Source organism: Ochlerotatus camptorhynchus, unplaced genomic scaffold (assembly GCF_037179485.1).
Source record: "Ochlerotatus camptorhynchus isolate MF236.1 unplaced genomic scaffold, CSIRO-AGI_Acam_v1.1 ptg000242l, whole genome shotgun sequence".
In the NCBI taxonomy this organism is placed as follows: domain Eukaryota; kingdom Metazoa; phylum Arthropoda; class Insecta; order Diptera; family Culicidae; genus Ochlerotatus; species Ochlerotatus camptorhynchus.
This window is the reverse complement of record NW_027040732.1, coordinates 541,696-552,837: the sequence shown is the minus strand read 5'-3', so window position 1 is coordinate 552,837 and position 11,142 is coordinate 541,696. Positions and strand designations below refer to the sequence as shown.

The window sequence follows — 11,142 nt, the reverse complement described above, 5'->3', positions numbered from 1 at the left end:
CAAGAGATCTGAATCCAGTCTAAAGAAAATATGGTCTTCATAATATGAATATATACACACTACGAAAAAGTCATGTAAATTTCCGAGACTGACACATGCAAGTGGCCCAAATAACATAAGAATCAGTTGAAAGAAACGAGAAAATCAATTCAATCAAGCGTACTTTTCGTCGAGTTTTGTATGCTTCGGATTAGGGTCACTTAATTTTACATGACATGTTTGTTTACGTTCCATAATTTACGTCAAAGATGGATTACGTCTCGTGAAAAAAAAGTAATTTCTAAGTGTGTACATAATATGAACATGAATATTGAAAAAATGTAACCGTGCCAAAAGAATCGGGTGTTGTATTTACACAAAAAAAAAACATTACTGACCCTGCATGTAGAAGCTGTACTCCCTATTAAAAATTGCTGACCAACCATCATTGGCGTAACTAGAAAATTTATCTGGAGGGGACGGAAGGGCTGCACTTTTTTAATTTTGCAAAACTACGGGTTATTAAAAACTCACTCAAATTGCGTCCAAGGCAATTTATTTTTGGGTACACATTTTTTTTTCTGTGACCAATAATATAACATTGAGGCTTACTATTATTTTAATGGTGACACAATAAATTTGATTATATTTTTTCCATAACAACGATTGTGACCTTTGAACAAGTAATAATCGTTTGTTCATATTTTTTGTAATAAAATCACAGTCCGGATCTTGTAAATGTAAGCATCTCAAACTTAAGAAAATTCTCAGGGTTAGGTAATTTCATGATTTTTGTAACTAGATTTTTTTATTGAGCAGTCATATCTCAGACATAGGAACCAAAATTAAATTCTAGGAGTTTGAATTTTATAATTTTATAAAATTCTGGTTGTTTCAAGGTAAAGTGCACACAGAATAAAATTTTATATATTTAGGACGTAGGAAAATGTTCAACATGCACAATTTTTTGACGTAGGCCTACGTCGGTGATTTCTACATGGGGGTACACTTTGTGAAAACTGAAAATGGAACATGTAATGAAATTATGAAAATTTTTGAACGTTAATAACTCAGCTGCTCCTGGACCAATTTTAATAATTTTATCACCAATCGATCAGAAATATTTCTACGCATCGATAGCAATGGTGTTGATTTTTAACAAAAAAATATTTAAAAAATGGGGAATGTAAAGAATTGTTAAAAACCGTCGAAATAACTAACAAATCCACTAATGACGTGCATGCATATACTGCAGATGCACAATCCTTAACATTATTAATGTTAAAATAAAAATAGCTTTGTGATCCCAAACCCATATGTTTTCAAGATTTTGTAACTAATAAAAAAGGATATTCGAAAAGAAAGAAATTGATACATATTAGGTATATGCAGAAATTGAAATTTCTGCCCGGAATTTAGCTGCTGGAGTACAATATAGCTAAAACACCAAGGCACGGGTCTTCCCTATAGAGAATGTACAAATATGGCCATAAAATCAAGATTCCATCTGATTCCATTGACTGGAAAACTTTTGAATACTTCCTGATGAACCTACAACCTACCAAATATCCAGTGAACTTTACTAATATGTTGGACTATATGGAGATCTTTCGAATATTTCCTGATGACTAGGAAGGATGTTTGAAGGAATATCCTGTAACTTATGCAACGTTTCCTGAACACCTACAAAACTTAGGTTTTACAAAATTTCCTCAACTTCTACGATGTTCCCTGAATTCAACATTCCATTTTTTTTCCATTTCTTTAAATTCTACAAAGATCTCTGAACATCTTTGCCTTTCTGGAAAGACACCTAAGACATCTACAAATATTTTTGAACACCTAGAAAGTTCCTTGAATTTAGCGAAGTTCCCAAAACCTCCAAGAAGTTCATGGAGCTTTTTTGGAGTAAGATCTCTGAAAAACTGCAATGAAGTTCCCTAAACTGAGGCGCAGATCCCTGAAGTTCTTAGAAGTTTATTGAACTATTTTTAGATCTTTTACAAAATTCCCTGAACTTTTTCAAAATTCCTTACACTTATATCAAGTTTTACGCAGCTCCTCAAAATGCTACGAAATTCGAAAATATTTTACAAAGTTTGTTGTTGAATTTCCACAACTATTCCAAGTGCATGAGGCTAAAAAAAAAACTGAAATTATGTAGAGATTCCCGATCAATAATGAGCTTCCCTAAGATAAAACAATATTTCTTTAACTTCTACGAAGTTCCTCAAATTTAAATGAATTCTGTACTTCTATGCAGTTTTGAGAACTTTTCGAAGTTCATTTTTTCTACGAATTTTTCTGAAGGTCTATGAATTTCCCAGAATATCTTCCAAGTTTACATAATTTCTACGATCTTCCCTGAACTTCTATTGGAAGTTTTACGAAGTTTCCACAAGTTAAAGAAAAATTCCTGTGCTCATGGCCAATTTGTAGAGCCTGAAGACGTCTTATTGTCATCGATTTGATCTAATGTAATTTCTCGAAATTGTTTCTTATAGTCCAGAACATAACAAAAGTAATCAACATAAAGGACTGTAAAAAAATCTTTGTTGGTGGTTCAATTTTATTAATCACTGTTAAATAGTAGCATTGAACTTCAAATAGCAGCATTCAAATTCTGGAGGGGGCCTGGCCCCCTGGCACCTCCAATAGTTACGCCAATGTCAACCATCAATTCAAATTCAGTTTTTGAACATTTTGTCTAAACAGGAGAACCAGGAATTAAGGGGGAAATGATAAAAACCGAGAAATATCCAGGCATTTGATTGCATCTGAAACATACCTTACCTTACCAATCAGGCTAAGGCCTTGTTGTCCTCTGCTGTCCGAAGAAGTCATCTCCACTCTACTCGATCCATGGCCACACTTCGCCAGCCTCGTAGTCTGCGAAGGGTCCGCAGGTCACCTTCTACTTGGTCGATCCACCTTGCCCGCTGCGCGCCTCTTCTTCCTGTTCCTGTTGGGTCGCTTTCTAAAGCCATTTTCACTGGGTCGTCGTGCGGCATTCTTACGACGTGCCTAACCCACCGTAGTCGCCCAATTTTTACGTGGTTCATTCGCCTGCTCCACGTTCCGTCATCCATCTGCACTCCACCGTAGATGGTACGCAACACCTTCCGTTCGAAAACACCAAGGGTGCGTTGGTCCTCTGCGAGCATAGTCCAGGTCTCGTGGCCGTAGAGGACCACCGGTCTAATCAGCGTATTGTAGACAGTCAAATTGGTGCGGCGGCGAATTTTATTCGACCGAAGCGTCCTCCGGAGTTCAAAGTAGGCACGATTCCCTGCCATAATGCGTCTTTGAATTTCTCTGCTGGTATCGTTTTCGGCGGTCACCAGTGAGCCCAAATACACGAACTCATCGACCACCTCGATTTCATCACCGTCAATCTAAACTCGGGGTGGGAGGCTAACATTGTCTTCCCTAGAACCTCTTCCTTTCATGTATTTTGTATTTGATGCGTTGATGGCAAGTCCAATCCGCCTAGCTTCAGCCTTCAGTCTGATGTACGTTTCCGCCATCGTCTCAAAGTTCCGTGCCATGACGTCGATGTCATCGGCGAAGCCAAGAACCTCGATGGACTTCCTGAAGATCGTGCCACTCGTGTCACTCGTGTCGATGTTGAATAGCAGACACGAAAGTCCATCACCTTGCCGTAACCCCCTTTGAGATACAAAGGGACTCGAGAGTGTCTCCCTTAGCTCTCCCTAAGCTCAGTCGGTAAAAGCGCAGCTACAAAGCAAGACCATGCTGGAGGTGGCTGGGTTCGATTCCCGGTCCGGTCTAGGAATTTTTCGGGTTGGAAAATTTCTCGACTTCCCTGAGCTGAGAAAATTTCTGAGGCATAAAAATCTCTGGTCACGTCTTCCTTCGGAAGGGAAGAAAGGCCGTTGCTCCCGGCCCATGTGTGTTGAATGGGTGCGATATCCTACGCAGGTGTGGAAGCTGCCTTCCTGCACATTCGATTGCCGTCAATCGATGGCAATCGATGTCCGTCGGTGATTGGCACTAGATGGCGGAACAGAGACCGACGTTAAATAAAGGAAAAAAGGCGGCATAGAATTTGGGAGAGTACCTACCTTGTAGGTGGCGCTCAGCAGTGTGATCGCGCGGTAGTTGCAGCAATCCAACTTGTCGCCCTTTTTGTAGATTGGGCATACGACACCTTCCATCCACTCCTCCGGTAATATCTTCTCCTCCCAAATCTTGGCAATTACCCAGTGTAGCGCTCTAGCCAGTGCTTCACCACCGTATTTTAATAGCTCACTTGGTAGTTGATCTACACCAGTTGCTTTGTTGCTCTTCAGCCGACCGATCTCACTTTCTGCAGTCCGTTGTTAGTGGCAAGTATGAACTGGAGAGTGTGTGAGGAGTACACTCATAGTGACCATCAGGCAATTAGGTACAGCTTTGGCCAACGGATACCTACGGCAATGTGGAAAACGAAAGTAAGCAAGCGGAGGTGGAAGACGAAGGCATTCGACAAGGATCTCTTTGTAGAAGCTCTCCGGGTAGACCGTCGGTGAGAACGCCATACCATCAAAACGCGTGCTGAAGTATCTTGGAGTGATACTCGATGACCGACTAAGCTTCAATAGCCACGTCGACTACGCATGTGAGAAGGCTGCGAAGGCCATCAATGCGATAGCTAGAATCATACCGAACAACTCTGGACCAAGCAGCAGCAAGAGGCGTCTTCTGGCTAGTGTATCGTCATCGATACTGAAGTATGGAGGTCCAGCCTGGGATGCAGCGCTGAAAACGAAGAAGAACCAAAGAAAATTGAACAGTATGTTCCGCATCATGGCCACGCGAGTCGTGAGTGCGTATAGAACAATTTAGACGGAAGCAGTATGCGTTATCGCCGGTATGATACCCATCGTCATCACCTTGGCGGAGGACACCCAATGCTATATGCGAAGAGATACCAGAGGAGTACGGACATTGGTGAGAACGGAGTCGATGGCTAAGTGGCAACAGGAGTGGGACGCAGCGGAGAACGGTAGATGGACACACAGGCTAATACCGATTCTTTCGACCTGAGTGAACAGGAAGCATGGAGAAGTCAACTTCCATTTGACGCAGTTCCTGTCTGGTCATGGCTGCTTCAGGAAGTACCTGCATCGCTTTGGACACACAACGTCACCCCTCTGTCCAGAGTGTGGCAACGTGGACGAAACGCCGGAGCACGTGGTTTTCGGCTGCCCAAGATTTGAGGCAGTGCGAGTGGAGATGCCGGCCCTTAGCGCGAGAAATGTCGTCATTGAAATGTGCTGGGATGAGAGGACGTGGAGCGTCGTCAGCAGGGCAGTGACGCAAATTTTGTCGGAGCTGCAGCGAAAATGGAGCGATGATCAGTGAGTTAGAAACGCCGGCTAGCTGAGCTAAAGAGATGTGCTTGAGCACAGCCCCCCCCCCCCCGACGAAATACTCTATGGGAGTTCCGGGGGGATAGTGGCTAGAGGCGAGTAAGGTTTTAGTGGTAAAGAGTTTCACACTGTGCCAGAAGGAGAACAAACACGCACCACAGTGACAGGCCGGGCTTTTGAAGCTTTCCTTCCTATAAAAAAATACATACATAACGTACATAATTTTCAACAAGCCCCTCAACCCCCCTCCCCCCCTGCTTTGATCTTGCCACCACTGCACATTTAATTCTCGAAAAATGTCATTATTGAGCTCGACAATCAATAAAATACGAATACGACTGTACAAAACAGTCCATCTCAACTAAAACTAATTGAATCATAAAGGCTGACAAAATCGGGTCAAAAAGCTGACAAAATCGGGGGTGGACAAAATCGGGGGTAGACAAAATCGGGTCACCACTGTATTCGAAAGAACTGCTCATGTTTAAAAGAAGAAATCATTCCTATAAATAAAAAATAATGATTATTTAGAAATTTCTGAAATCAGCACAACTTGAATGAACTGCTCATATTCAAAAGAAGAAAGCATTGCATCGAACCTTCTCATTTTTTTTCGAGGCTGATTTCAAAACTTACTGCGTTTTGATAAAAGTTCAAAACTGTTGAAAATGGCTTGCTCTTCGACGAAATGACCCATTCGGCGAAATGATCTTCGGTAAAACGGCCTTGGGCGAAATGACCTTCGGCGAAACGTCCTTCGGCAAAACATCCTTCGGCGAAATGTCGCGCTCTCAATGTAAGAATCTCGTTTTAAATGTGATGTTCCGTTGACGTTCACACTAAAAAATTATGAATTTTAATGGTGATGTAAAACCGATTGGGACAATGGAAATCTTGGACGGTGGTTACATTCATGTATTCCTAATGTTTCTTCGAGAGCGTGGTTTAAAGGCTTGAACTTAAGTCGTGACTTCATTCGCGTGATGAGTAAATTTATGTCCAACCACTACTCGCTAGATGCTCATCTGAATAGAATAAACCTTGTGGACAGCAACATCTATCGGTGTGGAAACGGTTACGATGACATCGATCTCGCAGTGTGGCAATGTACGGATAATTACACCACCCACCAGAGAGCGACTTTTGAATACCCTTGAGGCCCAAGGAAGACAATCCTATGTTCCCTCAGAGACGTGTTGGGAACTCGCGATATCTGCTATATGTAGTCGGTTTATGTGTTTCTTCAAATGTCTAGTATAAGAATTTAATTTATTTGTCTTTTGTCTCTCTTTATTAGTTTTTGTTTGTCTTGTCCCCCCGTCTCGATGGGTCTCATCGTCGTCCACTGGTCACCATAGCCGGTCGAACTCCAGACGAAACTAGAACCGCACTACCGTTCATACTGGTGACAACGCTCCGATGAGACAACGAAACCTTACCCCCAAGCTCCTCCCCTGATCCTATCCTTCGACAATGTACCTCTCTAACCTCGAGTAAGCCGCGAGTGTTCGGCCCAACTCCTACTAGACATAGAATTAAGTGAATTTTGTTACAAACAAAGAACAATGAACTATCGGCTCCGTAGAGCTAACGTGATTGAGCTTGCTAAATAAACGAACTAGTTAAAAAAAATGGTGATGTAAATATCCATGCATGCTAACATTTTAACGTAGACTAGCAACTTGCAAGAAATATTGCACACTTAGAAAAATTGATGTAAATTTTGGTCCTCTGAGACTGACATATACGAGCGTCAATTTTGACATAAAATTGAGTCATAATAGACGCGAAATTCAGCTCGATCAAACGTAATTTTGAACTTTTCAGTCTCGGAGCACTTAATTTTACATGACATGTTTGTTTACGTCTTATCCATTCTGTCAAAGATAGATTCCGTCACGTATAAAATTGGGAATTTCGAAGTGTGTGCTTACAAAGATGGATGGTACAATATTTAGAATATTTCATGAAATGACTCAGAAATTTACACGATCTGTAATGTGATTTTGTATGGTATGTGACGCTCCATTTATGTGCATCATAGTGACAGAAAATTACACTATTTTTTCGAACTGTGTTTGAGAAAAATTATAGAAACTTATTTCAGTCACGATCAAGTTACTGGAAAATGTTGTGACGAAAGTGTGCTGCACGGATAATTCTCCTTTAGGATTGCGAGTTTACCTCACAATCTTTAGTCCAGAGCTTTTAAATCTGTCTATCAGTAAATAAAGAGTTTAGTTATAGCCTCATCAATTAAACAATACTAACAATGCGGATCCATTTTTACTTCCAATCAATTCCGCTAATCCGCACTATTCATCCCACGATCCCGTGCGACCATTCTTCACCACAAAGCATCCATTTTCCCGTCGAACAAAACTCAACCGGAATGGAAAATAAACCACCTCATAAAGCAAATTAAACCAACAAAGCTCCGGTACTTTTACCCATTCAGAGTCGAATTTATTCGTCGCATTTTTCACCACCGCTCGCCGGCTGACTGGCTGTGACAGTGCGGGACAGCCAACGAATGTGCATTTCTACCATCCACAGTCCTCTACTCACAGCCGGCCAGTGATGCAAAAAAAAACTACCCCAACTGCTCTCCGAAAAACCAAAAAAAAAAATCACTCAGTTCTGTTATTGACTCCAGTCACATTATTATTAACAATTTACTAGCGTACACGCACACAAACACACACACTCACCCACACTTTCTGGTTTTGTGTGCGCGCTCGGGGCTATTGAAGGCCGATAAAAAGCACAATCCGGGTGGAAATGGAGAATGAAAATCGTCGATTTATGCGAACGGAGGAGAATGGGAGGGAAAAAAATCGAGTTCAAAGGATGAAAAGTGAGACGGAACGAGTTTTGTTTGAGAGCTTTGTTGTGTTTGTGTTCTGTTCGGTGAACAAAAGAGAAGCAACTGGGAGGAAAAGCTCAAAAAACGCGAATATTGTGTGCGCGAAGAGAGATAAGGCTTCTATCGGCTCTCATCCGGCTAGCCGGAGAAGAATAAATAACAAATTCGGCATGAATAGAAGAGGTCGATTGATGGAGAAAGAAGGAGACCGATGTTTGAGAAGGACAGAGATGAATCGAGTTGCTCGAAGACGCTCTCTCCCGTAAATGAGTGGAGAAAGTGAGAGAGAGAGAGGGCACGCGAGAGCAACGTGACTTGATAAACGAGTGAGCTAAAACAGAGAGCAATGTGTTCGCGCATACAATGGACGAATGCTGCTGCCTGCCGTGCTGGGTCTTAAGATAAAAGGCGTAAACAATGGCTGAGAAGAGAGAGAAAAAGGCTGAACACGCCTTCTTTTATTCGACCGGTGTTCGTGCGGTTGTGTTTTATACGGTCGAGGTTTTGTTTATCGCATTCAATCAGGGTGCGATCGGATCGGAGATTTTACACTGAGCACATTTGTGTGAGTGTGGAACGCACAAAAGAAGCTGAGAAGCGGAGAATACCTGAAAGCGCCGCGGTGCGTTCAGGATGAGAGAAGGTGCAGAACCGGTCGAATCACAACCATTCAGTTCGAGTTTGGCTCTTGTGCAGTGAAGACCTAAATTGGAGTTTGGATTTTGTTGTTGTTGTTATCGTTGTCTTTGAGACTTTTCCCAGTGTTTGGAAAACGTTTCAAAAACGAGATTCATTGTGAAGGAAGAAACGAGTTTTACGAAGCTACACCATTTGAATGGAATGCAATTAGTGGAAGAATCGAGATAAAGGAAGCCATTCAAAGTGTTTGACAAGTTTTGGACAGTAAGCAAATGAGAGTGAACTTTATGATTTGTGAACAGTGAGAGAGATTGATCAGAAGAGATTGCCAAGTGCATTGATTTACGAAGACTTTAAGTGATTCCGGAGATTATCGAGATGATTAACCATTCAATGGCCAGTTTGAGCCACCCGCATTATGGGTTCTCGCTGGGTAATCATCAAATGGATATGCCGCCGGCAGCTGATTATGCGCCTCAACCGAACCACAGTCCGGGCAGCGTGGACGTGAAACCTCGGTTAAGTTTCCCGCCCACTTCACTGGCTGGGTTTCAAACTCACACATCTCAACAGCCCGGGTCTCATCAGACCTCACCTGGTCAGGACGGACACATCAAGCGACCCATGAATGCCTTCATGGTCTGGTCCCGGCTGCAACGTCGTCAGATCGCCAAAGACAACCCCAAAATGCACAATTCGGAGATCTCCAAGCGTTTGGGATCCGAATGGAAATTGCTCACCGAGTCTCAGAAACGCCCCTTCATCGACGAAGCCAAGCGCTTGCGGGCCAGCCACATGAAGGAACATCCAGACTACAAGTACCGACCACGACGTAAGCCAAAGAACCCCTTGGCTAACGCCGCCGGGGGACTCTCCCTAGGAATGCAACAATCCGCCAAGAACGTCCTTGGATCATCGTACCCATTCCCGCAACTTCCCCCGTACTTTGCCCCGTCTCACCACCTCCAGCAGCTGGAACAACACTACTCAGTTCCCTACTTTGGCGGCTTTGATCCACTGACCCTATCCAAACTACACCAATCGCAACAGAACGTCCAGAACAGCTCCCCGACGGGTATGGAAGCCCACAAGACGCAGCAAATGCCACCGACTTCACTTAGCTCGTTCTACTCCAATATCTACAGTGGCATCTCGGCTGCGGCAGCGGCCTCGCCGCTCTATGCCGCTCACTCGAACAGCCTGTACAACTCGTCCACGTCATCCACATCGCCTGGATCCAGCCCCAGTACCTCACAGCAGTCTGCCACCATCCTGCCGAGCGATATCGAGAACTCGATGCGGCGGCCCGTACAGGTCATCTACTAGTTCGCTGACGACAACGGCACAGTGATTGTATCTCAGAGTAAGAAGCACCATTGTCTGTAGTTCAGTTTACCGATAGGACCTTTCCTTAACCTAAAAGACGCGCTGGCGAACTCCCGTTTTCATGTGTATATATTCCGTGGTTATAAGCGATCGGATGAAGCGTCGCCGCGCCGTCGTGTTACTTACTTTAATTTATTCATGTGAAACGATAACTCTGAACAAAAGGAACGACATCCCTCTCATAGTAGGAAGCTTTTTTTTTTTGTTTTAACTAGTTTAGAACTGATGACGAAGACCGATTTCGGTGGGTCTTTACTGTGTAAATAGCCTAGAAATTTATCGATGTGCGGACTGTGCGCTAGACTAATTATCAACTCACTCCGAACAACGTTGTCTTATGTTAGTTCTGTTAGGTTCGAGTCCCCCCCCCAAAACGAATCATTTATGAGATTATTTTCTATCTCAAACGACGAGTGGACGCGCGCTGTTAGGATACAATTTTTATAACGATTAAAACAAAATTTACGAACAGATCATCATCATCAATCAGTGGAAACGAGTAAACATTCGGCTGATCGGTAGGAGTGGATTGGGTTTTTCGTAAGAATGGACTTTATCTTTATTTGTTATCTCATAAATCGTAAGCAGCAAACAGTGAAAGAAACACAGGAGCAGGAAGATTGTATGCGAAATAAATAATTTTTGATGATAAAAGAGAAATTCGAACCGATTTGTGCTGTTACTATAGAAACTTGAAAAAGAAACCCTAACTGGGGCGGTTGTCTCCTCTTTGCTTGTACCTTTATTTTATGTGTTAACAATGTTTAAGGTTATGATTTTTTCTGTCATCACAATTTACTTGCAATCATAACATTTTCCAAGCGACGGTAAATATCATGTGGTATCGTATTTCAGTTTGGGTCTGTAGTATGTTGACAGTTTGAATACGTTCTCATG

General features: G+C 42.6%; 1 protein-coding gene across 1 annotated transcript; it reads left to right on the top strand.

Annotated features, from left to right (window-relative positions):
• The first annotated feature begins 8,801 nt into the window (after window positions 1–8,801).
• LOC135704464 (SOX domain-containing protein dichaete-like) lies at window positions 8,802–10,905 on the top strand. Its single transcript, XM_065225942.1, has one exon. It carries the CDS (start codon window positions 9,238–9,240, stop codon window positions 10,183–10,185), a length of 948 nt encoding a protein of 315 aa, XP_065082014.1. The 5' UTR covers window positions 8,802–9,237; the 3' UTR covers window positions 10,186–10,905.
• Window positions 10,906–11,142: the final 237 nt, after the last annotated feature.

Excerpts from the sequence above, each read along its gene's own strand:
- LOC135704464 (XM_065225942.1), top strand. The coding sequence starts at position 9,238 with ATGATTAACCATTCAATGGCCAGTTTGAGCCACCCGCATTATGGGTTC.